Below are 27,619 nucleotides of genomic sequence, written 5' to 3'. Positions count from 1 at the left end.
GTGCGCAAATTTTTTCCCCCATTCAGTCTATGGGAAAAAAAGAAATTTTGGGACCCCCCCTATAACTCAGAGTGGGCCATATACTTTTTTTGCAAAGTTTGGTGAGGATTCGTCCAGGAAGAGCGAAGTTATAAGCCGCCCAAAAAGTGCTCTTCCTATGGAAACAGCAACTTAACCATAACTAAAGTGCAAAGCCTGCATATACTTTTATCTACCAACATCTTTTTCCTCATACAGGTGGCTAGTGCTATGTCTCAACCCCAACTAAACAGACGGCAGAAAACGGGACCCAATGCTGATGTTGAACTTATTTGTGATTTGTAGGGCCCCCTTTGCAGATCATGACTGCTTCATGGTGCACGCGATGCCATACGTTACCATCTACTTTATTGACCTGATACTGTGTGTCCACACCCTAGATTGACGCTAATAAGTAGTGCAAGGTTTCAGGCTCTTGTGGGGTTAAAGTTGAAAACCACTTGTTGATGTTTCTATTCCATGCAATCATGCCCATACACCTGTCGCTTTCACCCTTGTGTCCTTGTAAGGTTGGACTACTGAAATACCTTCTATCCAGGCCTCCTGAAGTCCTTACGTCACATGCTGCCTGTCATCCAGAAGGTGGCCAGGCTCATCCTTTCTCTAAGACCTAGAGACCACGCTGCCTCTGCTTTAAAATATCTCAGCTGGCTCCCAGTCAGGATCTCCATTCAATTTATCTGCATCATTCATCATCCTTTTTACCTTTGGGTGCCAGGGGCCTGGCTGGCTCCAGGATAACTGGCCCAAAATACTGCCCGTCAAGGCCTTTAAAATCTGCCTTCTCCACAACACTCGTCATCGAGTGGCGCAACAGGAAACTATTGGGGGGCCAACACCCTTGAGAGCGCTAGGCCGTAGCTTTGGAACTTGCTACTTAAACACTGAGAATTAGGGTTGTTTTCACTTCAGGAAATGACTATAGAATGCACTTGTCAAAGAACTGTTTTACCTGTAATGTTTGACTGCCTACTCCCTTCGTCTTAGTGGTGCAGAGCGGTGTTTCCTGGCACCTTCCTGCCGCTGCAGTGCCCCCACAAGTATTCCTACCAGTTGGTGCTGGGATTAGTCTTGCTCTGTCCTTCTGAGGTGGGTGATATTTCTTTTTTTATTTTTATTTTTTATCTTGCATTTTTAAAGCACTCACGCAGCACACGGGTATCGAGGCGCTGTTACAGGAATCTTTTTTTGCTTAATTATTTTTATTTTTGTTTCTTAGTTGCAGTATTTATAACGCGCTTAAATACCCAGAGGTTTCTAAGCGTGGACCCGGGGATCGAACGTGTGTTGCTTCGTGTCGTCTTGCTTCCAAGGCGAACGCGTTGCCGCTGAGCTATCCTCCCAGGACACTCTTCTGCTGGCCCTCGTGCCACCCCGCTCCTGGTACCCTGTGTTTTAGTTTGCGCTCTATGTTGCCCCTGTGTGCTTACCTTCCTCCTTGGAACCCTTGGCTTGCACTTTATCTGTGCATGCGTGAACCTTTGCACTTATTCCTATCTGTAACTACAGGCTCCTGCATTTACCACCCACTCTCCTTCCCTTCCCTCTCCTATCACTTACCTGATCCGAATAGGATAAGTATGTCAAGATCAGTGCTTCTCCATACTACTTCTTTGAACTTGTGGTGCCATGAAGTCACTGCTTTTTGCAGCGGGCGCCTTATAAATGAACAATACATAAATGCACGCCATGATATCAGAGCTCATTGAAGGAATGTTTCGACAGCACAATTTGGTTCATACATTGTCATTTGCTTTATTGCCTATAGCGCATAGAATCGTTCCCACTTTTCAGTATGTGGAAGATCTAAATCGAGCTAAAGCATCTTTATCTTGTGTAAGGGTGCAGGAGAAGGCAACTGACCAGGAGGTGTCATGGTGGTTGGCAAAGACCTTTATGGAATTCAGAAACCTAGCTATCCCTAACTCTAAGAGATTTCCCTGCCTCAAACTGCCTCAAACTGAAAACTAAAGGATCTGGCAGAATGTCCGTAAACTGAAAAACCCATCGTCCTGAGTCAAAACCCTACATCTGTCCCTTACACTGCAACTAAAGAGTCCTAATCAAAAGTAAAGTTCTCGCACAAGGAGAATGACTTTCTTCTCCCGGTGTCTTAAAAGAAAGTCTCTTCACTACTCCATTTGCTACCAGGGGAATGACTCCTTTCCCCTGGTCTTGGTTTGCGCACAGTCCCAGAAGTAGCCAGAAGATAATGTTCCAACTGTGTCCAGGGGGAATGACTGCCTTCAGTATCAACAGAGTTCCAAATGTGCTGATGGGGAATGACATCCTTCCCATAGGTATTAGTTTCAACAAAGTTCTAGCTGAGGTTGGGGGGAATTGCTCCTTTAACCTGTCATCTTGGGTAACTTTTACAACAGTCCCAGGCTCTCCTCAGCCTGTCTGTGATCGTTTCTTCACCACTGTTTGGAGGATTCCTCCTTCCAATATTCACCTTGTGCTTGTTTGGGTCCTAGACCCTGTTTGCTCTGCCTTTCTTGTCAGTCCCACTTGGTTCACTCTTCTGCCAAGTACTGCCATGAGGAAGATGCTTTGTTTTAACAGAGGCTTCACCTTGGTTCGTGTCCCAGACCCTTGATTATCTTCCCTTCCCACTAGGCCCACTTGGTTGACCCTCCTGCCAAGTACTGCCATGAGGAAGATGCTTTGTATCGTTATTCCCATGCGGTTTCCATCTCTCCCGCACTTCCAAGCTCCTACCAGTCCCTGTGATGTGCCTGTTACCTTCTTTGGTTACGGGACTCTTGGCGTGTTCTTCCTGGGTGCTTGTGTCTTCTCAACAGGCTGCACGGGTGTGTCTGGCCTCTGCTGCTCTCACTCCGCCTACCTTCTTCCCGGTCTCTTCCCAGACGGTGTAGGTGCCATTACTGGATCTCACGTTCCACCTCCCAGAGGTCGCACCACTGTCTTCCAGGCCCCAGTCACGTCCTTGACCAGCTCCACAACACAGGACTCCTGTCATCTGCCTCTTGCCTTTGGGAAGAACTGCTCTCTGCTTGCCAATGATGTCCTCTGCGTCTCCTTTGAATATATTGGGCTGGACTGTCATTTGTGCTGGTCTGCGGCTCTCCTTCTCAAAGTGCTTTGTCAGTTTTTATGTGTTTCTTAGGACGACTCCCCCTCCTTCTCATTTCCTAATAAGGTTATTAGCATAATCATGTGAGCAAATGATCTGGACATGTTTGACCTTCTACCTTCAGACAGATCTAAGACTGCATGGCATCCCTAAATCTCTCCTTTTCTCATCGGCCAATCAAACAGAAGGAAAAGTGTCAGCCTTCTAGAGTGAAGTTGCTAGGTTTGGACAAAGTACAGCATGTTTGATAGAGCCTGTGATTTCTTCCCTTTAAAGCTGTAAAATGCCATGGTAAATCCACCAGGGATGACCACACTGAAGGTCTGGGGCCAACTACGGCTTGAACTTGGCCTGCATTTTCCAGTTGCTCCCAATCCCCTTACATCATTGGTGTCTGTCTGTCTGATGGTGCTGTTCACCCATTACCCTGTATGAATACATCTGAAATTTGAGTTGAGAAGTCTCACTTCACTTAACTTGCTAATGAAATTGCCTCTTCTCCTCTTTAATGTCCAAGATATGAGACCATTTCACTACCCTTATTTCGCTTTCTCCAGCCCTCTACCACCCGCTACCATCACTCTCACCTTTCTATGCTCTTTTCCTCCCACTACCCCAGCCAATCTGGCACCCATTCTCCAGGCTACCAACGCATTCTGTGCTCCAGTTGACCTATTGCAGCACAGTCCAGGAACTGGCATCCTTGACCTGATTCCCCCCCCCCGCCCCTCTCCTTTCTTTAACCATATTACACTGGGATCTTCCAAGTCTGCTGTAAGGTGGGTTGAGTCGTAGCTATCTTAAAGAAATCCACTTCTGACCTTAACAACCCAACCAATATTAGGCCGGTCTCCCTTGGCTCTATGGCCACTCCGAACCCTTCTGAATTAGGTTCCACAGCAGGCCCGCCATTGAAACATCATTCACCCAAATCTGTCACTTCCTTACCTCTTCTCACCATTCTCATCTTTCTTCCACCCATAGCCTTTGACATTGCTGACCTACCTTCTCTGTCTCACCTTCACCTCTAGGACACTGCCTTGTCTCCATTCCCTCCTACCCCCTTCCCTCACCCTCCCCCATCTCCTGGAACAATGCCACCTCCTCCACCAACACCTCTCCAGAAGGAGCCCTCCAAGGTCCTCTCTCCTTCACTCTTCTCATCCTTTTGGCAAGAGTATCTCTTCTTTCAGTGTATTCTAGTACTTATGCAACAACACTCAAATATTCTTCTCATTCACACTGATGCGCCCTCCAAAATCTCTCATTGTCGTTCTTCCATCCATTACTGGATGGCACTTGGATGTGTAATCCTCACTCTGAAAGCAAAGGCAACACACTTCCCTCTGTCTAATGCCTCTGCCCTCCTCCCCACTCCCATAGCCTTCCGCTTGGCCTTCCAACATCATCCCCCAGTATTCTTAAAGGTATTAGCATAATTGACCTAAAAACATTTGACCTAAAACATTTGATGCAATTATTTTGACCTTTTATTCAGTTAAATTTTATTAAATAAATAAATAAATAAATAAATATATGGGTGGGTAAGGGTATTGATTAGGTTGAGGGGAAGTGTGGTTGGGGGGGTTTTGTGGGGTCTCCCCCCCACATTTTAGACCAAAAAAAGGTCAAATTCGATCAAATGTGATTAGGTCAAATAGACCCAAACCTTCTCAAACCCTACAGTTATTTTCAATATTGATCAGAAACTCAGCCTGCACTTTAACCATGCTGCTTATGTGGCCTAGATTCACCTCTTGAATATCTGGTAGACACAACCCAGTCATATGTATCACTTTACCAAACCCTGGATTTTATCTCTTGCCCCTGCAGGCTGGCTTACTGCACCAGCCTCCTGATGGGGCACGGCCTCAATGTGTTTCCCATGCTTAATAATGAATTTAACTTTACAGCCCATGCTCTCATGAACCTCCTGTGTGCCCCACTGTGCTTTAGGTGACATTTACATTTAGAAATAGCAAAAACAAAAAAGATCGATTTAGAAAGAGCTCTCGGAGACAGCTCTGAACAGTTGTACTAAATGGAACTTTCAACGAGTACTTGCAAGAGTCGATGGGTGGAGGAGGGAAGTCGTGAGCATCCCTGGTAAGAGTTTTTCGTGTGTATCTGTGTAGGCAAGGAAGGAGACTGTTGGTGGTGGGAAATGGATTGGCCAGGGGAGCATTAGGTAAGTGAGAGTGTTTTAGCGTGTTTGAGTCAGTGTGGTCGGTGGTTGAAAGAGAGTGCTTTGGGTTGGCCAGGGAGGCGGTGGGGGTGCAGCCCCCTGAATACTAAGAAATCCTGCCAGAGCAGGAGTGGGAGTTTTTGGGGGCGGTGGTAGGGGCATAGGGGGATTGGCTTCGTGTGACAGCCGCATTTGAAGGATTCACAAAATCAGCAGAAAAACGTGCCTTTGTGTCCGGCCTTCAAAATGCAGAAATATCACATATAACCCCTCACTGAGCAGCACTGTTACCTGTTCATATTGCTTCTTCTTGCTTTCAGAGGCCTTCGTAGACTGGCCCCACCCTTTCCAGGGTCTTCTATTACTGCCCACGTCTCACTTTGCGATCACAAGCTCTCCTCAACCTCTCTGTTCCTCAGTCACCCTCCGCGCTCCTCTGCCTCTTCGTTCTCCTTGTTTCTTCTTCTTTACTCCATACTACTAGAATTCCCTAACTTGTGAGACCAAGAGCATAGCTCCTACCTCCAGACTTGCAAGCTTTTGGTGGATGTTCTCTGCCGTGGCGTTGTCCAACTCACATGTGTAGAGGAGCAGATGACGTCACCTTTAGTGCCCGCCTCCTCACCTCCGTCATACTGGAAGCAAAACAGGAAGACTATGTGCATGGCGCCAGGTATTGCCCCAATACCGCACCGTGATATGAGAGACGTTATGCACTCGGACAACCGTATTGAATGTACCCTTGCACTGACGTGGAAGGATGTCGGCATACACCACTGGACATAGAAGAGCTGTAAGTGCGAACCAATGAGAATAAAGTGACGCTGTAAAGGGAAGACACAATGGCGCTCAGAAACAATACAAGAATACTTAAAGAATGAAGGTGTAATCCAAGTAACCAAGCAATTAAGTATAATGAGATGAAGAAATCATCTATGCTGAGAAGACAAGTGAGATGAAGCTCAACAAATGCACATATGCAATGCAGAAACGCAAGGTAGATGAGTAACATAGAAGCTTACTGCATTAGAAACTATAACATGAGTAAAGCAGCCATGATGAGAAGATAGATGATGGATTATGTCTAAACTACCTCAGAGACAAACCAGGGCCGCAAAATGACATGGGATGATCGGTCAGTTAGGAAGGAGGTCAGCCACTCCAGTGCCTGCTCCGAGATGCCAAGGGTATCATCAAGCCTTTTCTTGAGGATATAATGGTTGACTGTGTCGAAGGCAGAAGAGAGATTGAGTAGGATGAAGACAGCTGGAGATTTAGAGTCCAGAGATGCAAGCAGTTCCTCAGAGGTGTTCAGAAGAGCTGTTTCCGTGCCTCTGGATGCTTGGAATCACAAGTTCAGTTTGTTAGGTGAGCTGTGGAAAGGCCAGCTTCTCCAGCAGTTTCCCAAGGAAGGGGGTGATAGAAACAGGCCAGTAGTTGGCTGGACAGGTAGGGTCTGCTGAAGGTTTTTTTCAGGAGCGGGCACACAAGGGAGTCCTTGAGGGAAGAGCAGAGAGATCCAGTGCCAAAAGAATGGTTGCAGAGATCAGCAAGTGCAGCGGCAAGGGAGCGACTGTTTTCCTTGATGGTTCTGGTGGTGACGCTCCAGATGGCACCTCCTTTATACATGTAGCCCGCCTTTCCTGTCACTGTTTGCATAAAATATTACAGTACGTGGGTTATAACAGGAGAGAAGATGTCCCCTCTGTCTAAGACAGTGTTAGGCAACCTGTGACTCTTCCAGTCTTTTGGACTACGACTCCCATAACCCCTGACCTTTGGCTATACTGGCAAGGGCTGAGGAGAGTTGTAATCTGAAACATCTGGAAAGACAAAGGTGGCTGATCCCTAGCCCAAGAGTTTAGATGACCGGGACAATCATTTTTTCTGGTTATTCATTTATTTGTTTCACAACATTACAGATTGTTGGATCCCATTTGTGAGTGCCCAGAAAGGGTAGATCGGAATCTGTTCTCGGCACTATAGGTAGAGTGTTCCAGATTGTTTATCCTGCGACTGATAATTCTTCCAACTTGCGCAATTTGCTGGATGTGCTTGGGGTGATCTCATCTTCTGTTCTCTATTTTGGTCCAATTAATATTCCATATGCCGCAATACACGGTGGGCAAGGATTTAAAGATTCTCTCTTTGCCTGGAAGCCGGTGCAGGGACATAGGTCGCCTGTTTGAGTCACAGAATGGTCTTTGCTCCTCATTTGAATTGACTGGAGTTGGCCTACGAGATCATTTGCCCTCGGATACCTGGTCTTTCAATAGTTCACCTCCAAAGCTCAGGCAACCAGCGTCAAACTTTTGGGCCATCTTGCGAGGAAGCACAATCTTTTTAATCATGCAGATGTAGAAATATTTTGCTTTTCACCTTAGCCGATTTATTTCCTGTCAAAAATCACTCCATTTTCTGTTTTTTCTACAGAGTTGGGTGGTGAGCCCATCCTGGGTGGCCAATAGAAAGCCTGAGAGTACAGTGTTGAAAAACCAAAGAAAATGATCCTGATTTTGGCCTTGTTGAAGCACAGCTTGTTTCAAATTTAGGCCGGAATCAGTTGGAGGCAGTGAGTGATGTCACTATTGACGGATGACTCAATTTAGGGCGTGCTTAAATTTCAGGGCTCAAGTTGAGAGTACACACGGGTGGACCGAGTCCACCCACTTTTTTCAGAGTGCGGACTCAGTCCCCCCCCCCCCAGAAACGATGAGACACATTGAGTGTCTTCTTTGAATTTATGAATTAAAACCAACCACGGGGCTCGAAGCACGGCCTTTAGGTTCGCAGGGCGGACACGTCACCGCTGCATTATATAAAATTATGAAAAATAACAAACAACGAAAGGTGATATGTCCCATTTCGGTACTGCATGTTCCAGGGAAAACATAGGTATTGCTTCTTGGAGTTTAAAACATGCCACCTTTAAACGTTTCCAAAAACACTATTAGAAGAAAATATCCTCTCTTGTTTTTGTTTGTGTATGTGTGTTGATTTTACGAATGGCAAATGCCATTCGTCCTGTGCAATGTGGGTAGTTATGCAAAGCCAATTTAATGAAATGTGCATATTTCACCTCTATGTCATATCTGGCGGCATCACATCCAATTGCATTTGTTAATGAGTCCCTCCACTTCTTTTTTAGGACTTAAACCCTGATACAGGGAAGAAAAACGCTTCTTTGATCACAAAAGAACGTACAATAGATAAGACGAGAAGCTGCTTCTCACGATGGGGTGAGTTTGAGGGACATTCTGACCAGGTTGTGGAGAGGAGTAAATGGAACAGTCACTGGGTCCAATACACAGGTGGACTTGCATAGTTTACAGATAATCAACTTTAGACATGTTTAAGTGCAGGTAGGCGGCACAACCAGCTGTGTTAATCTGGGGATCGTCGGTGTACAGTTGGAAGGCGGAGGAAAAGCTTTCAATCAGGCACTCCAAAGATCCCACGAATGCAATTAAAAGCTAAGGCTATGGAACGGATCCAAGCGGGAGCCCACATTTTAAGCAAACCGGTGATTCCTAATAGTAATTCAGGGCGAGCGCCCTTGCTCTGCTCTCCTAGGTTGAGCAGACTTGTAGACTGGAAAGTCCCTCTGAACCCTGTTTGGCTCTACAGCCTTTGCAGAAGGCGGTGGCAGTAGACCCTGTCTTATGCTGCACTCGGGTCTAGTGGATTTAGGGCAACTTGGTTGGGGTTCTAGGGATTAGAGGCTATTTTCTCTCCTGTAAGAGGGCTGGTTTTGGTGCTTCTTTTGGTCGATTGGTTTCCATGTAGCGTGTGGTTCCCACTGCATTTCAGAAATATTTCTTGGTTTGTGACACCTAACATGCCATTAAACCATTAATTTGGTGCTTCTACTTTTCTGGCAAACAGGTGCCCTCCCCACCCCCCAGAGTTGCACACATGTTTACAAATTGAAACTAAAACAGCCAGTTGAGGCTCTCGTTTTAGATCCGTGGCCTAAGTTTCAATTTTTCATCAAACATTAACTCAGTGGAAAAGGCTTGTGCGACATCTTGTGGTCGGTCAGAAAACCAGTGATCGTCTATTTCTCCAAATAGATTGGACTTTTTCGCCGCACTAAAGCAAAATGACTGCTAGAAAAAGGGCTCCAATAAAGTAAACACTAACCGCTCAAATAAAAATAATGCTGCAGAATGCCAAGAGTTTTTTTCCATATGCCGGACAGATCCTAAGGACGGGCAAACTAGGGAATGGCCGGGGATAGAGATGGAGTGAAAGGGGAGCAACAGAGAGACACAGTAAACCTTTCGGTGTCCCCCCTTTACTTCCCACAGAAAATATAGTTACTGAGTCTCCCCTTGCTTTGCCAGACGTTTACTTCTTCATGCCTTTACTTCTTCATGCCTTTACTTCATCTGCATCCTCACTCTGTAAAGCTGGCAATGCATGTGGTTAAGGTTAGCTAAAGGTTAGGGTTGGGTTAGAGGAGTGGCAGGAGGGTATAATATGGGCTATAAAATAAGGGATTGTACAGCCTCCCCCCCCTTTTATTGAAGAATTGAATGCCTGGTGCAGTGAATGCATCTCACCCGTGGCAGCAGCGAGCCTTTTGCATGCTGACAATCGTGAACAGGCAGCAGCAGTACGCTGACACAGGCAGGGGATAGAAGTCTACCATGTCCATATCAATACACCCCCCATGATGCAGCCAGACCCATACTTTTCTGCTCCTTTTTTTTTTTTTTTATAATGGCTCGAACCTCCCAAAAAATGTGCAGCGGTTCACAAAACTAAACATCCACAACCATGGACACTGATAATTACGACATAGGGACCCTATCATGCCAGTATGGAGGCTTGGGGCTCAGTGAACCAAAAACTCCCTTTGTTTCTGTGTTTTGCTGACTTCATTAAAAGGGCCAGGTACTGCCTGCAGGGGTAAGGGGTTATGGGGGCAGTTGTGGAAGACAGAAAGGAAGGCATAATTTGAGGAGGGAAGTAATTGGCAGAAGTGTGTGGACTTGTAGCAGGTGGCTAGGACCACCTTTATGCATGTGATGTGTTGGGGTGATCGAACAAGTAACTCCACTTCCTCTGTCATGTTAATCCAGTTGAAACCAAAAGACTACAACTCCGAGAATGCATTTGTGTGTTCAGTGGAAGCCCAGGACTGGAGGAAACGTGTCCAGGTAATATGGAGTCACCCTGCCAAACTATGCGGTTTGCTGGGAAGCAAAACAAATGTTTAAGTAGGTGGAAAAAAGCAGCATTATTGTCATCCACTATGTTTGTTGCTGTACCTTTAAGTTTCAGGCAAAGGTTGGGAGTTGAATAAATGGGAGGGTCATAGTTTAGAGTAGAGGAAGGTGTGTCGGTTAAGGCAACTTCAATTAAGGTGACCACTGCCTTTGCTTGGTGTTTGAATCCAGGGGCAATTTCATGCACGCAGGCTATTTCCTTTGAAAACATTGTATGTGCAAAGGTAGAAAATGAGATTATCAAAGCCAACAGTTTGGACTTGTGTGTAGTGAATTTGTTTTCTTTATTCCTTTATTGTATTTTATTTATTCATATAGCGCATCAAGCCCTGAGGCAGCTGGGCACATTTCTTAGTTACAAGGCAGTGTATTTACAGTTCACTAACACATATATATACAGTTTCATTAAGTTGGTTCCATTGGGCTTTCTATATTTGGCATCAAGATCACAGGCCGATACACCCCTGCGATTCACCTAGTGTTGCAATCACGTGTCCGAGTTACCGCTGTCTGCTAGGTTCTGCCAGGGTACTTTCGTAAGGTGCTTGCATCGTTGCCTGGAACCCACACAGAGTGCCAGCTTTTGCCATCAGAAAACAGCATCTGTGACTTTGTACTAGGTATTGCAGTAAGTTGGCCTATACTTGCATCAAGCACTCATTTTCTGATTTTCATAGCGCTTCACATAGATGGGCCGCTTTTAAGTTCTGAAATAATCACCCTGCAGGAGGACGAAGGGCCGAGTCTGCTGGGGAGAGGGTTTTGAACTTGTGACATGACAGTATCCTACTCCGGAAAGTAGCAGGTGACATGCCACACAGAGTGCAACAGTTTGCCTGAAGTTAGCATTATAGGATAATGAAAATGAATTCCTGTTTGTAATATTGTTGTATACTTTGTTGTCTACCTATTCTTTTTAAGTGCAAAACAAAGAATCATGATTTTAATTGCAATGATTTACTAATGCTATGGGTATATTCCTGCCACCTGCAGAAGTCCCAGGAGGGAGTTGTGACGCAGCCATGTCTGATGAGTCCTGGAGCTCGTGCATTCCTGATTCTGGGAGGGGTGCCCCAGGGTTGCACATTGACCTGCTCTTGTCCCTAGTCTCCTCTGAGGTGGGAAAGCGGAATGCAGTCTGGGGTCCTTACAGAGCCATTGCTGCATTTCTTAGCCCTAGATTGAAACGCTCCTCCCAAGCATGAACATTTCGGCACATGTTCTTAGCTTCACACCTGGAACATGAGCTGACATGCTAAAAGTACTTCGATGGTCACATGCTCATCAAGGCCAGTCACTGCGCAGCCACAAGGATGTGGCGGTGGTTCCTGTATTCTAACCACTCCGGTGCTTGGACGAATGCATGCACGTTACTTGCAGCTGCATTCCGCTCCTTCTCCTGCACTTTAGGTCTATTATTGCATGGAGGGACTTGTGCACTGCAAATGCAGGAGCAGAATGTGAAGGGCACAGCTACTCTTACCTTCTGCTCTGCCATCGTCTTGGTGAGTCTGAGCCTCAGTTTGCCTTCTGCTCTGTCATCGTCTTGCTGAGTCTGAGCCGCGGTTTGCCTTTTGCTCTGCCATCGTCTTGGTGAGTCTGAGCCACGGTTTGCCTTCTGCTCTGGCATTGTCTTGGCGAGTCTAAGCCACGGTTTGCCTTCTGCTCTGGCATCGTCTTGGTGAGTCTGAGCCACAGTTTGCCTTCTGCTCTGTCATCTCTTGGTGCGTCTGAGCCACAGTTTGCCTTCTGCTCTGTCATCTTGGTGAGTCTGAGCCTCGGTTTGCCTTCTGCTCTGTCATCGTCTTGGTGAGTCTGAGCCGTGGTTTGCCTTTTGCTTTGCCATCGTCTTGGTGAGTCTGAGCTGTGTTTTGCCTTTTGCTCTGCCATCGTCTTGGTGAGTCTGAGCCTCGGTTTGCCTTCTGCTCTGTCATCGTCTTGGTGAGTCTGAGCCGCGGTTTGCCTTTTGCTCTGCCATCGTCTTGGTGAGTCTGAGCTGCAGTTTTCTTTCTGCTCTGGTATCGTCTTGGTGAGTCTGAGCCACGGTTTGCCTTCTGCTCTGGCATTGTCTTGCTAAGTCTGAGACACAGTTTGCCTTCCACTCTGGCATCATCTTGGTGAGTCTGAGCTGTGGTTTGCCTTCTGCTCTGTGTTCATCTTGGTGAGTCTGAGCCTCGGTTTGCCTTCTGCTCTGTCATCGTCTTGGTGAGTCTGAGCCACGGTTTGCCTTCTGCTCTGTCGTCGTCTTGCTGAGTCTGAGCCGCGGTTTGCCTTTTGCTCTGCCATCGTCTTGGTGAGTCTGAGCTGCAGTTTGCTTTCTGCTCTGGCATTGTCTTGCTGTGTCTGAGCCACAGTTTGCCTTCCGCTCTGGCATCATCTTGGTGAGTCTGAGCTACGGTTTGACGTCTGCTCTGCCATCGTCTTGGTGAGTCTAAGCCATGGTTTGCCTTCTGCTCTGCCATCGTCTTGCTGAGTCTAAGCCATGGTTTGCCTTCCACTCTGGCATCATCTTGGTGAGTCTGAGCTACGGTTTGACGTCTGCTCTGCCATCGTCTTGGTGAGTCTAAGCCATGGTTTGCCTTCTGCTCTGCCATCGTCTTGCTGAGTCTAAGCCATGGTTTGCCTTCCACTCTGGCATCATCTTGGTGAGTCTGAGCCATGGTACATAGCTCTCAACCTTTTTCGATGCAAAGGCGGGTGAAATCACCCGATTTTGTGTTTGGCGGGTGAGAGGCCCATTGAAATGAATGGGCGTGCACGAGGCTTGGCGGGTGACTCACCTGTTTACAAGGCGGGTGACACCCGCCAAAAGCGGGTGAGTTGAGAGCTATGCATGGTTTGCCTTCTGCTCTGTCATCGTCTTGGTGAGTCTGAGCCATGGTTTGCTTTCTACTCTGGTATCGTCTTGGTGAGTCTGAGCCACGGTTTGCCTTCTGCTCTGGCATCATCTTGGTGAGTCTGAGCCATGGTTTGCCTTCTGCTCTGTCATCGTCTTGGTGAGTCTGAGCCATGGTTTGCTTTCTACTCTGGTATCGTCTTGCTGTGTCTGAGCCACAGTTTGCCTTCTGCTCTGTCATCGTCTTGGTGAGTCTGAGCCATGGTTTGCCTTCTGCTCTGTCATCGTCTTGGTGAGTCTGAGCCATGGCCTGTACATATGAGGAAGGAGGAGGACAAACGCACATGGCAAGGTAGAATAATGTGTATTGTTTTAAGAAACCACTGCATATACCAGCGTCGGAAAATGGGCAAGCAAGGTTGAGGCCGCCCTCAACATGCATGTAATCCTGCGACTGAGCTCTAATAACCGGTGTGGATGTGTGGCAAAAGTATTTCACATACTATGCAAAATAACACATTTAGGGGCACAAACATGTCTTGCCAGTCACGACTGGAGTATTTTTGAGAACAGTATAAATATATTGATCATTTTTATAACCGATACTTTTGTTGTGTACACTTTCTTTACGCAAAGGGATTACTTAACGTTTCTTAAAGGCTCTCTAAAGTTCATGCACTTTATTTGCAGAGCTCCTCATTGTGGCCCGTTCTCTGCGTGCACTGGTCTGAACACATCAACAATGCTTTGCAGGTGGTCCCAAGGGACCCGTGTGCTATTACTCCCCATTTTATATTCATGGGAGTATTAACCTGATTTAGGGCACAAAATAGACTGGACTTCAAAGTTCTCCCACCCGGAAAACACACCATAACCTCGGTCTATGACCTGGGGTGGCCCCCGAGGCCTAAGCTGCACAAGCATCCTATTGGATAGTTAAAGTAAGGTATGTGGTAAGGATATGCAAGTGCACTTCACCTACACTTCAGCAACTTTGGAATCTTTTATATTTATTGCTTATAGCACAAACCTATCCAGAGAGCAGTGCAGCGCTTTGCAACAGGAGGGTGCCAGCATTGTGCTTGTACTTGATACAGTTGCGCAGTATTGTTGGTTGAGGGAAAGAGGGATTTCTATTAGTCTGGCTGGTATTGTTGAAAAAACCATGTATTTCGTGTTTTGTGGAACTGGGCCATATTGAGGATAGTTTAATCCTCTGGAATTGAGGTCCAGATGGATTGGGCGTAGAAAGGACTGCTTACAATTTTTATGATTTGAAGGCATCATGAAGCAAGACATAGACAACAGATTCAACGTTCAAATTAAGTATTTCATTAACTTAAATGTCAGGATGGTTGAAGGCCTAACTTGCCCTATGCTAAAGTGAGATTTCCCTATCAAAATAAACGAACAAAAGTCGGAGTCAGTAAATTCAACTTGAAAGTATTTCTGTGTCCAAAACCCATACTTGCCCTCACAACTAATTCTAAACAATGTGTAGGAATGTCAGGAATAAAAGAAATTGTGTTACAAATAAAGTTCTGAGATTCTTCCAGCTCCTGGTTTACTCTCCAGCTCCCCTTGCCCAAGTCCAAGACAGTTCCACAAAGTCTCGGGGTTCCCTTGCCCAAGTCCAAGACAGTTCCACAAAGACTCTGGGTTCCCTTCCCCAAGTCCAAGACAGTTCCACAAAGTCTCTGGGTTCCCTTCCTCAAGTTCAAGACGGTTCCAAAAAGGGTCTTGGGGTTCCCTTACTCAAGACAACACCACAGGTCATACAGTCTTAGGTTCCCTTCCTCAAGACTTCAGCTTTCGAATTTGTACTTAGTCTCAATTCCCCATCGTTCATAACCCAGTTCCAGGTTCACCTTACACTCCTTCTGCTTCCTTGATAGTGCATACAGATTGCTCTCTTCTGCTACACTTCAGCAATCTCTTCATACACTTGTCTTGGTTATCAGTATAGTTCTTTGGCTTTCACAAATAGGGTATCCCCTGTCTAGGTGCAGTTATCAGACCACACAGTCCACCCATTATATGTCACGCAACCAGGAACCCTAGGCCTTCTAGCCCACACAGTTTCTTCTGTATCTGTGCCTGTGTGCTACCACCTCCATGGCCCTTTCGCAGCCCTCCCTGGCAAGGCTCCACAGCTTCCTGGGGGTACTTGCTGGCATCCTGGCTCTCCTGCAGGACCCAACTCGACCTCCTCCTTCTCAGCAGGAATCTTCCCACTGGCTCACAATGCTCGGCCCGGCTCCTTTCCTGGTGGTCTCTCCTTCTAACGTGTCGGCTCCACCTTTTATGCACCTGCAACCATTTCACAGGTTGATGGTGTGAGTCCACAGTCTCAATTGCCTGGCTACAATTAGTGGAGCCCTCTGGACAAGCCTGAACCATACAACCGTCTGCAGGCCTCTTCCTCGTCTCAGTACTAGAGTGGTGAAATGACAAGTTAGTGTGCATTGCTCTTAGTCGCCTCTTCCTCGTTCCAGTAGTATAATGGCATGAATGAGGGAAGATGGTTTGCAACACCCTATAAAGGCAGGGAGAGGGGGAAGTTGGATACCATGTCCCTCCTGCAGATATCCTCTCCTCAATCCCCAAGGACCCTCCATCCAGGTGATCCTCCCTCACATCTCCACCTCCGGGGTCAGTATGCAAAAGGGATGGCATTTCCCTGGCCACCTGAGAAGAGGGTCCAATGGGAGTAGGTGTGAGGATACCCTCAGGTTTCTCACAATGAAGAGTTTGAATCCATAGCACACTCGGCCATGGCAAATGGCACAATTCACAGGCTGTAGTCAGTGCCGGTCAGTGATGCATGGTTGTCTAACTTCTCAGCCTCAAGCTCACGCAACACCTGTGCATTGTATGACAAGTTCTCAGCCAGACAAGGCACCATGCAAAACACGGTCCTAGGCTAGGAACCCTCACTACAGTCTGAGTCGCGCACAAGAAAACAGTTTAATCACATACTGTTTAAATATCGTTCCATCGAATACCACTCAACGCACACACACACCCCCACCCAATACCAATCCACCAGTCACACTCCTCTCACAAGTCTGTCCCATACACAGCTCTGCTGTTCCAAGTAACTCCAGACAGCTTGCTCTTTCGCAAACAATCATTCTCACCTCTGTAGCCCATATTAGTCTGTTTGCGCAGGTACGAGTATTGTCAATAGGAGACATAATTTCCTTACTGCATAAAGCAAATTCTTTCAATACATTTTTGCACCTGGTCACTGTTTGCTTTACCACTAATACCATGTCCCCTTAGCACTAGGGCAGGCGTTGCTCAGCCTCTCAGGAGGATAGATCAGGGGCAACATGCTTGCCTTGGAAGCAAGATGACGCAGAGCAACACAGGTTCGATCCACGGGTCCGCACTTAGAAATCTCTGGGTATTGAGCGCGTTATAAATGACCAATTAATTAATTAAACATAATGAATGTTTTTTGCTCTAGGACAGTTTTTATCCTAGTGCTAAAACTGTGGCAACTTGTGCTTGGCACCGGTGTGACGTTTCTGCAATATGGGCCCAGGTGGCCAGTATCACATCTGCGCACATTCGTAGGGCAGTCATGAAAGATGCACCACTAGGATCACAGTTCACGGTGCTTAGGAACAGGAGACTTGATATGTGGGTTATTGGGCTCTTTCAAACGCCCCAGAGTCCTTTACTTACCATGAAATTGTAGGGACATCGTTTGCAAATCTTCTAAAACCAAGTGCGAAGGGCCCAATTGAAGGCAGGACACTGTGCTCTTGTGATCAGGTGTATTGGGGGCAGAGGGTGGGGCGCTATACCAGTGATGCAGAAGCTCCTACTTGTCCAAATATGCATTTTGATTAACTTTTATTTTTCCCTCCGGCACTCTGGCAATATACTTGCTTCATTCTGTCTTAAGATGAGAGCAAAGCAAGCGCACACAGGATTTCATATATTTGCTGGTTTGGAAGCTGTTCAATGTGCATTAAGCGTATGATGCCGGTGAGCACATCACTTCTGTCTCTTTGAATTTCATAGCATTTCAACCAAAACTTCTGAAACTGCACAGCGGTAGAATTGAAAAGTAATCTGTACTGCAGGAATAAACTGGTTTCTCGAGAATTAACAAATGAATCACAGTTCGAGTAATACAGCTAGGCCCTGGCTGAGCTTAAAGAAATGTAGAGAAACTCTCCAGAAGGCTTTTACTAAAATCCCAAGTATACTCTAAATCTGTGTCTGCAGGTTTGGCTCTCCAGATGTTTTGGACTACAACTCCAATCAGTCATAGCTAGCATAGTCAATGGTGAAGGATCATGGGAGTCGTAGTCTGTAGACTACAGGTTTCAGAACCCTGGTATAGAGTCATCTTCATACTGCTGCTGATATGGATGCCGTACACAAATAATTTGTATGCCCTTGTTAAGCCTCAATGTATATCAGCCGGTGGACTGATTTGCATACAAAGATGAGTTACAGGAGCACAACTGAAGGCATTGGGGTTCACTTTCGGAAAAAAAACAGTGCGGTACAACATGGGTTCATTTTCTGGTCTGACATTTAGACGCTCAACGCGTGCAGCATGAAGTGTGATCTAAACCGCCAGGAAATAAGTGGAAGAACAGAGCAGCCCTACTTAAGTAACATGACTAAGAACATTGATGTCCAGTTTATGGTTAACCCTTGCATTTTCTCTTTGCCCTCTCCAGGATGTTGACCACGACTCCTTGTATACCATTGTGTCCCAGCAAATCCAGTCCACGGGCAGCCCCAGTTCCTGCTCTTCACTGACGCCACTGGCATCGCGACACCGCGTGCAGCTTCTCCAGCATCAGCTGCTGCAACAGCAGCAACAAACCCAGGTCGCTGTTGCACAGGTAATGTGCACCGTATGCTCCTCATTAAAATGCTCAAAGCTTCCTACTCCAGACCACTAGAAGGTGTGTGGACATCACATGTACAAGTGCACCTCGCCTTTTGTAAATGTAACATAATCACTCCTGTGTAGAGGTTGTGTCTATTCTTTAGAATGTATTCAGACTGGCACACGCAGAGAGTGATTTGAATTACACACTATCTAGATGCCAATTATATAGCAAAACATTTGCTAAATATTTTAGAGCCCCTCAACTAAGAACAAACACAGCCAAATAACCTGTACTCTGGGATGTTGCTGGCTCGGGAGGGTCTGCAGCCACGCCTCAGTTCGCTGTTATGTTATTTAATTTGTAGAGCGCACCAGGTACCCTAGGGCTTAAGGGCTTAAGGGCTGCTGTACCTTGGCAGAGAAGAAATATGCATTTGCACGTAATTCCGGTCCTACCACAATGACAGAACTTCCAGGCATTTCTTATGAATAAGATTATCAACCAACAACCAGAGCGCAGGCATGTGTGTATGTCTTGTTGGCATCATCGAGTTGCAGCGCCTGACTAGAATGTCGGCCCCTCCAAGGATAATTGTGTTTAGTTATCCTATTATTTACGCCTGCTTTCGGCTGACACTGTTTTCAACGTGAGGAAATGGCGCCATCGTGTGGCAGCCAACTGCACAGATTGCGGCCAAAGTGTGTGACCATCCATCGCTGTTCTTTCTTATTTATTTTATTTTTCATTTATTTATTGGTTATTTATAATGCGCCTATACAAAGTGTTTTGAAGTGCAACAAGACAATAAGGTGGGGGAACAGGGAGGACAAAAAGTAACTATCTTACTAGGCCTTGTGACATTCAGATCCTTCAAGTGCAGTATTGAGAAGTGCAGGGGGAAGGTGACGGGGTGGGGTAGTGCAGGACCAGGGCAGATGGGCCCGTGAGAAGAAGTGCCAGGGGAGGCCAGCTGGACAGGGCTGGGGAAAGCAGAGGGTGCAGGGGAAGGGGGGTCCACAAGGTAATTGCGAGGTAGGGGGCTGAGATGGCAACACTAGACAGGTAAGTGCAGGTGGGGTGGGGGGCCCATGGGGAAAGTGCAGGAATAGGGGTGGGTCAGCGAAGACCAAGTGCAGCGGTAGACTGGAAAAGGGCAGGGCCTGGTGCCCAGTAAGGCTCTGAAGGAACCAGGCAACTAGTCTAGGGCAGACAGGGACATTAGCAGGGGAGGGGGAAGAAAGAAGAGAAAAAGTATGTCTTGAGGAGATTTCAGAACTTAAGGAGATCTGGCTCAAGTCTGAGAAGGGCAGGCAGACCATTCCAGAGGGAGGCACTTGCAGAGGAGAGTGATCAAACCCCTACTCCCTGCTTGGAAACACGTCTGGTCGGCAGAGAGTTGGAGTTAGATGACCGAAGGGCTCAAGCAGGGAGATATTTAGAGAGAGAGAAATGGATGTAGTGTGGTCCCAGGTCCCAGAAAGCCTTGTGGATGATGCAGAGGGTCTTGATCTTGATCCTCGCTGCAACCGGTTGAAGAGATTTAAGGGCTGGAGAGATGCGGTCCCTGGGCTTGAGGCCAAGGATAAGTCTTGCAGTCGTGTTCTGGATTAGTTGAAGTGGGAAAAGTGGAGTTAAGACGATTGTGGAAGAGGCTGTTACAATAGTCCAGCTCTGGAGATAATGAGTTTCCGGGGGAAGGTGAGGAAAGGGAGAATGCCTCTGAGGAGGTGCAGCTGAAAGTGGGCGTTCTTGGTAAGGCCTGTGATGTGAGGAGGGAAGGAGACAGAGAAGCCAAAGGTGACACCCCGGTTTTTTGCCTCACAGCAGGGAGGGGGGGGGGGGAACCCCATCGATGGAGGCCAGAGTGTGGGAGGGAAAGAGGGAGCAGGGGTCCCAATGAGAAGGATCTCTTTCTTACTGGAATTAAGGCAGAGATCATTGTTAGTGCACCATGCCTGAATAGCAGATAGGCAGTCAGGAACGAGTGAGGAAGAGAAGGAGGGTAGCTTGAAGAAGAGCTGCGTGTCATCAGCATAACACTGGAAGTTAGGAGAGAAGGTGGGGCTAGAGGGGCCAGGTAGATATTGAAAAGCCAGGGCGAGAGTATAGAGCCTTGAGGGATGCTGCAGGTGGAGAGTGAGATGGTGGAGAGAAAAGGGCCCAATTTAACCTGGGAAGGTCGATCTGAGCGGAAGGAGGCCAACCAGTCCAGAGCCAGCTCCATAATGCCACGGGTGTTACAGAGCTGATTTATCAGGATGGCATGGTTAACCATATCAAAGGCAGAGAAAAGATCAAGAAGTATGAGAACAGAGGGAGAGCTAGAAGCGAGATTAGAGAGCAAGTCTTCATGGGTGTTCAGGAGAGCAGTTTCTGTGCCTATGGCAGCTCTGAAGCCAACCAACAGATTTAGTGTGGAGCTGTGATATGGCCAGCTTCTCCAAGAGTTTGCCCAGGAAGGGGTTAATGGAGATATGTCAGTAGTTTTACAGACAGGAAGGGTCAACAGAAGACTATTTGAGCAGTGGGTGCACAAGGGAGTGCTTGAGGAGTGAGGGGAAGGATCCAGTGGTGAAGGAGTGATTGCAGAGATCTGCCAAGGCTGGAGCAAGGGTGACAATATTGTCCTTGATAGTTCTGGGGAAGCAGGGGAGCACCTGTTTGGATGAGACTTTCATAGAGTGGCCCTGTCTAGAAATCTCATCAAGTTATATGGGAGAAAAGTAGGGAAGTAGGAGTGGAGGTGCGAAAGGGGCCAAGAGAGGCCTGAGAGAAGATGTAGGGGAGGGGTGTGGAGTAGAGTAGAGGAGAGTGAGGAGAGGATGACATGAGTTTTCGAAATAAAGTTGGAGGGCAGATAAGTGCAGATGGCCAGGGAAGGCAGGGGATAAGTGAAGACTGCAGTAGGGTTGGCGAGATCCTTGCAGATTTTGAAGAGTTCAGCCGTGTTATTAGTGGCCGCAGAGATGCGGGCTTGGATATAGACCCACTTCGTTGAGCAGATGGAGAGTCTGTATTGGCTTTGGAGTAGGCGGCAGTCCAGGTTGTCCGACAATGTGCTTGAAGCCTGCCACTTCCGCTTAGCAGCCCTGCACTTGTGTTCCAGAGCGACCAGGTCAGAGTCATACCAGGAATTGCACTTGGAGGCAGGTTTCATGCTGATCGTCATGACAGGGGCAAGGATGTCCAGAATGTTGGAGATGGATAATTGTAGGTTAGAAAGGGCAGTGTCAGAGTGAGAGTCAGTGGCAGAAGTAGGAGGGGAGAAGGTGGTGGCAAAAGCGGCAGCTGTCACTTGCTTCATAGGTCGAATGAAGGAAAAGGCGGCAGACAGTGTAGGAGGGGGCTTAGCCGAGGGACCCAGGAGGTTCAGATGAGAGGACAGGAGAGCATTATCAGTCAAGGAGAGAAGAGTAATGAGAGGATTGGAGATGGGGAGGTCTGAAGAGCTGAAAGCATCCAAGGTATGTCCGGCCGAGTGCGTTGGACCAGAGGGAAGAATGGACAGGGAAAACGAGTCACAGTGGTTGTGGAAGAGCCCAGAGGTCACATCAGGGAAGTAGAGATGAATATTGAAGTCTTCAAGAAGGAGAAGCTTGGAGTAGGAGGCCAGGAGAGAAGAGGTGAGGTCAGCCCATTCAGAGAGAAAGTGAGAAACCTGGCCAGGGGGCCTGTAGGTGGTGGCCAGTGTCAGAGGGAGGCCAGGAGAGCCACCCAGTCTGCAGACAAAGCATTCGAAAGAGGAGTAGGCCTGAGTGGGTATGATAGTAGCAGGGACCCACTCAGGGCAAATCAGGGCCACTCCATTCCCGGGCTGGTTAGCCCTGGGTATGGAGAGGACCCTCAGGGAGGAGGATGTCAAATTGCATGACAGAGCTGGCACTGAACCACGTGAGAGCGAGGACATCTAGATCGAGGCCCTCAAGGAGGTGGCAGATGTCAGAGGAGTGTTTGACGGCAGAGCGAGAGTTGAGGGTAGCAAGTGGAGCAGGTTGGTACTTTTGAAGGTCTTCCGAGGTGGGTTACAGGAGTAAGGTATACCCGCCAGAGGTGGCAGAGAGGCCAGAGGGATTACAGAAGGAGGAGTGGCAGGAGAGGGGAGGAAATGGGTGAGAGACAGGAGATGCCTATCAAGAAGGCAGAGGTTAGGTTGAGGGCCCTGGGCCATGACAGTGCGATTAAGGTAGACATTAATGATGACCCTAGAGGACAGGAAGTATGCCAAGAGTACCTCCCAGCGGGTGCCACCATTAATTGCAGAGGAAGAGAAAGGGGAGAGCACAGAGAACATATGGGGAGTCCAAATGTACAAATAAAGGAACAACAAAGAGGATGTCGGTGAAAGTCTTCCTGGAAGAAGCATTGACATAGGTGTCGGCGATGGGCAGGCCTCGGTTGGAGACGAGGAGATCCTTCTTGAACCTTTTTCTTCCAGACTTAGACAAAGGGATAGGATAGGTGATATGCATATCATGCCAAACTTATCAACGCAGTCAGATCCTTTCTCTCCAAAGAGAACTGCAACAACATAGCCAGAGCCATCACCGGCTCTAGGCTAGACTACTGTAACGTACTCTTTCTAGGAACCTCCAATAAAAACTTAGAGAGATTACAAGTAATACAGATCAATGCTCTCCCGGCAGCCCAAGGCATTGCTAAAAGAGAACACATCTCTGAGGCCAGAAAACTAGCCCACTGGCTCCCAATAAAGGAAAGGATCATATTCAAAGCCCTAATACTGACCCACAAGTGCATTCACCTCACTGCTCCTGCATACCTATCACAAAGGATCCACCCCGTCTTCACTACCAGGCCAACTAGATCACCGTACACCAACATGCTCTCTGTGCCACTAGTAAAAGGAGTAAAAGCGGGCGGATCCAGCTTCACTTATCTCGCGCCCACTCACTGGAATGCCCTACAACCCACTATCCGAGGTGAGGCCTCCCTCACCACCTTCTGCAAAACGCTAAAAAACGCTTTCATGTATGTTGTATTATATGACTAAATGCAATATCTGTAACAACAGTATGATGTCTTGTTGTATTCATAATGTGTCAACAATCACTACCATGCCTGTACCATGTAACTAAGTTATTGCAAGTAACAGCGCCTCAATGCCCCTGGGCTGCTTGCGCGCTGTATAAATATAAATAAATAAACAAATAAATAATAGCAATTAGGAAAAATAGGGGAGATAGAGAGCAACATTGACGGATAATATGGATAGAAAAGGGGGGAGGGAGGAACTGCAGCCCGTTCCAGCTAACCCAACAGCAATGCACAATCCATTGAAGTGTGCATGGATAAGGCGTAGGTTCCAGCATACAGCACAAAGAAGACAACTGAAGGAGAGTTCTCCAGCATTGGATCTTTCATAGATTCATATGTTGTGAATATTTCCTGTCGTCAGGCTGGGAATCCTTCGTAACATAGAGCAGTTTAAACTTAAACTGAAATCTTTCAGTCACTTTTGTGCTCTATGGCAGTCATTTTGGATCATACTGCCCACAGCCCATAGGAACACATCCCCTAGGCTCCTCCCCTGTCAGCCATCTTCAGATTTCTTAACGAAAACAACTGTAGGAGAGTTATAAGGACAGAAGAAATTAGAAAGATGGAGTAGGAGGGGGATGCCAATAACTAAAAACATCAAGCAACTGCAAAAGCAGGCACATTTGAAAATCCAAGAAAGAGGGAAAAAAAGCAAAATACTAAGCACACCCAGCCATTGCAAAATAAGCAGATTTTGACATCCCTAGAGAAGAGGGAAGCAACCTAACTTTTAAGAGCAGCAGCGATTGCAAATACAGAGCAGATTCGAAATTGTTGGCATTAGTAGCAAGTTACGTGTTATGAAAGTGAATCACGAATGCTGAAGTGCAGGCAGAGGAACCAAGATAGAATATAGGGTAGAAGCCTGGTAGAGCAGTGTGGCAGAAGTAAAATAACCGTGTAGGCCAGCATATATGAATCTTAATTAATCCATTGCACTTTTCCCCCATCGCTCCCCATTCACAGTGTTAGAGCTGTGAAGACATTCACTATCACCTCTTTGCACAGTTAATGCCACTGAGCCACAATTTCCATCTGCTTCACATCCACCTTGATGGGTGTTGCTGTCGCTAAGGAGCCTGGACATGATGAATCTTGCTCTTGGAACCAGCATGAACGTCCGCCTCGGACGCCACGTTTTTTGGAACTGGATTTAGATCATGAAGGAGAAGCTCTTTAAACCAACTCCAGGTGAATCTGTGGGCATGATGCCTGTGCCAAGGTGCACACTAACCTTTGCCACCATATGACACTAATCCTGCCTTAGATATTGCCCTTGGGCACCAAAACCTATGAGCTGGCCGGACTAAAAGATGTGGGATAGACAATCCCCTTTTGCGCTCATGGGTGTTTTCATATGTGGGGTTTATATTGCTTCATCATGGTGTTGAATTATATTTGTAGAGTGAAGATGTACAGAAGGAATGGGATAGGGTGCAGCTGTTCATCAAGAGACTGCGGTGCAAGAACAGGAAAGGGCTCCAGAGTCACCTTGTGAACTGGCCAACAAGGTCCATGTCCTGCTTCTGGTGGAGAATTGGAGTTCGAGTTTGTGGGTGGGTTTGAGTTTCCAGAGGTAGTTCCTTCTCTTCTTGAGACTTGAGGTGGGATTCTATATTGAGCAGAAGGTCTTCAATTTCCGTTTTCCATTTCCCTAAATTGGCTCCAAGTGAAGCTGAAAAGCGACCTGCTTCGCGTGACCTTAGTACTTGGCTCGCTGGTAGGGCCGGCGTCATGAAGAGTCCATTTCATATTTGCCTGATTCGAATTTTAAAATTGTGGGAACATCCAAAACTCCACTAAACTCTGGCAGATATTTTATATTGAAAACCAGTTAGTTCTAAAGATGAAATGACAAGGACACTACCATGACGTTTTCTAGAAGGGATGGCAACCCCTTTCAGCCAAAGGTGTGAGGCCTACCAAGAAGAAATCCAAAGCCAATCGTTCCCCTGAGGAGGACTGTGGCAGTTAATAGGGTAAAACTTCCAACCCCCCCTTGTGCTAGCATGCTGGTATGCAGTTCCTCTTTGTTTCGCATCATGCCTCATGAACAAGATGAAGGCCAGACTTTCTAACCTTTCTAGTGTCAACGTGCCTGATCTGCACCAAGACAAATGGAACAAAAGAGAGCAACCTTTCAACGCCACCTGCAGTCTGCATCCTGTTATCAGAGTCTTGGACCGGTAACTAGACGGTTGCGAGAAAAGCCACCCAATGCTCTCTGCCGCCAGTGGTAACCCACAGCAGCTGGCAGTTTGCTCCCTAGATGACAGGAGACTAAACAATGGGTGATGACTTACTCCACTTACCATAGCGTAGCCCAGAAAACCCCTAACATGAACTTGGACTCTGAACACTTCTGGCTCCCATTTATTTTCCATGGTGGGCCTTTGCGAGGACAAAAAGGGTGGGGCTTAGTCTGCTATTTAACCGTTTTGCTGATTGTGTCACCTCCTCGATGCGGATGACAGACCAGATTGTCCATGCAAAGTATACCAATGGTAGGAGGAGGGGGACCATAAATAGATGAAAAAAAAAGCAGGAAGTGGGGGTTTGTTTGGGTGAGGCCTGAGGTGGAGGAGGGGGCAGACTAAGAAACCACCAGGAGGATGGAAGGAGTTGTGGAGTGTGGAGGTGATTTCTGGAGCAGGTGAGGTGGATGGTTTCTGCAAGTGGTACTGCATTGTGAGTGGGTAACATGCGCAGCTGGGAGAGTATGTGCATGTGAAGTGATTGTGTGCATAAAAGAAGGCAGTTTGAGTAAAATGGCTGGAGTGAAAGTAATATTGTGAAGGAGGAAGTAGTGTGGAGAAGAGAGTGAGTGTTAGGGTGGATGAGGAAGTGGTAGTATCAAGGAGGTGGTACTAACATCAAAGGGTGGAGGCAAGGCTTAGACAGAGTGAAAAACATCAGAGGGACAAAGGAGGAAGACTTGGGGAGTAAGAGTGAATCGGCTTGAGTTGGAGTTGGGGAGGTATAGAAAGGAGAACACCGGGAAGTGAGATGAGTGCAAGGGCATGATAGAAAAGACACTGAATTGGGAAGAGTGTGTGTAATGCAGAATCCAATTTCCCTATTAGACGACTAACCCTTGGCGGCTTGAGTATGGACAGTTAGGAAGTCCATGAGGGACCTCTGATATGGAATCGTTCTGCCTTTAGGTCATCAAGCATAGAGTTATTAACAATTTAGTCAGGGTGAACATTGCTCTATATACTAACCTGGGGAGTAGGGGTGCTTGGGTTAGGGAGGATAGTTGTATATTAGACGAGAGGGAGTTACAGCCATAGGGCCAATTGAATTCTTCATAATAATCCTTCAACTGTCTTTGTGCATTGGAATATTTCTTGAGCCATCTGTGATTGTGCTATCAGAAGTGGGATTCATCAGCCCTCAGTACAGAGGCTGCCTGTGCCGAAAGAACAGAAGGGAAATATGAGACCAGAGAGTCCCATGTGACTGCCAGCACAGAGCCCATTGATTGATAGATTTGGTTGATAAAGGTGTTATTATAATTCCTGACTCTCGACCCAGTACCAAAACATGCTGAGGATGTGTAAAGACTGGAGGGGGTGTCTGTACTTCTGCTCTCTATATCGGGGAGGAGAGGCACAGAGGACCCCAGTCAAGATTCTCTATTATTGGTACGTGGTCGAGCAATCAAGGCCTAGCTTCTCAGGAGGTGATGCAGGCTGGTTCTTAAGTACAGTTTAGTCCCCAAGCACCCACAAAGGAATGTCCACACACTGTATTAGTTAAAACACAGTATTTATATAATTAATATTCAAGGTTATGTACACTATCTCAGTAACTCACTTTGTGCTCTGAAAATCAACAATGGTAAATATATAAAGTTCTAAAGTGGTACCAAAACTATTATCAGATCTCATTAAAGTGAATCAACTATACTCTTGGTCAAATGTCACACAGATCACCTAATAAAGGCAACCAACAATAGACATAGGAGGAAAGCAGTTGGTTAGAACAATTGGCAGAATACTGGCCCCTACCACTAGACACCGTTCTGTGTGGAGATCCCCCCACCTGGGCAACCTGTAAAATAAAGAGATATAACAAGTCCATTCCATATATTCTTCTACAAGTCCTATTTCCTTCTATAATGTTTCTACCCCCCAATGTACCTGGTAGAGCAGAAATCCTAGAAGAGGCATCGATGGATCCTTCTTGAGTGACTCCCTTCAAAGCAGGAGCCACGGATCATCGAGAGGTGTCGAAGAAGGTGAACTTGGTGTCGACGGCATCGATGAAAAGTTTGAGGGTGCCGAGACCACGACGTTGATCCAG

At 47.0% G+C, this 27,619-nt stretch overlaps 1 protein-coding gene across 1 annotated transcript in view; it reads left to right on the top strand.

Annotated features, from left to right (window-relative positions):
- LOC138471718 (carboxyl-terminal PDZ ligand of neuronal nitric oxide synthase protein-like) overlaps positions 1 to 27,619 on the top strand; it is a 436,867-nt gene that overhangs the window by 324,201 nt on the left and 85,047 nt on the right. The window contains exon 8 of the mRNA XM_069609503.1: positions 18,098 to 18,265. Within this exon, the coding sequence (XP_069465604.1) occupies positions 18,098 to 18,265 (168 nt within the window). The remainder of the gene's footprint in view (positions 1 to 18,097; positions 18,266 to 27,619) is intronic.

The sequence above is a fragment of the Ambystoma mexicanum genome, chromosome 8, assembly GCF_040938575.1.
Source record: "Ambystoma mexicanum isolate Mex_15411 chromosome 8, UKY_AmexF1_1, whole genome shotgun sequence".
Classification (NCBI taxonomy): Eukaryota; Metazoa; Chordata; class Amphibia; order Caudata; family Ambystomatidae; genus Ambystoma; species Ambystoma mexicanum.
This window is presented reverse-complemented; position numbering and strand designations above follow the sequence as displayed.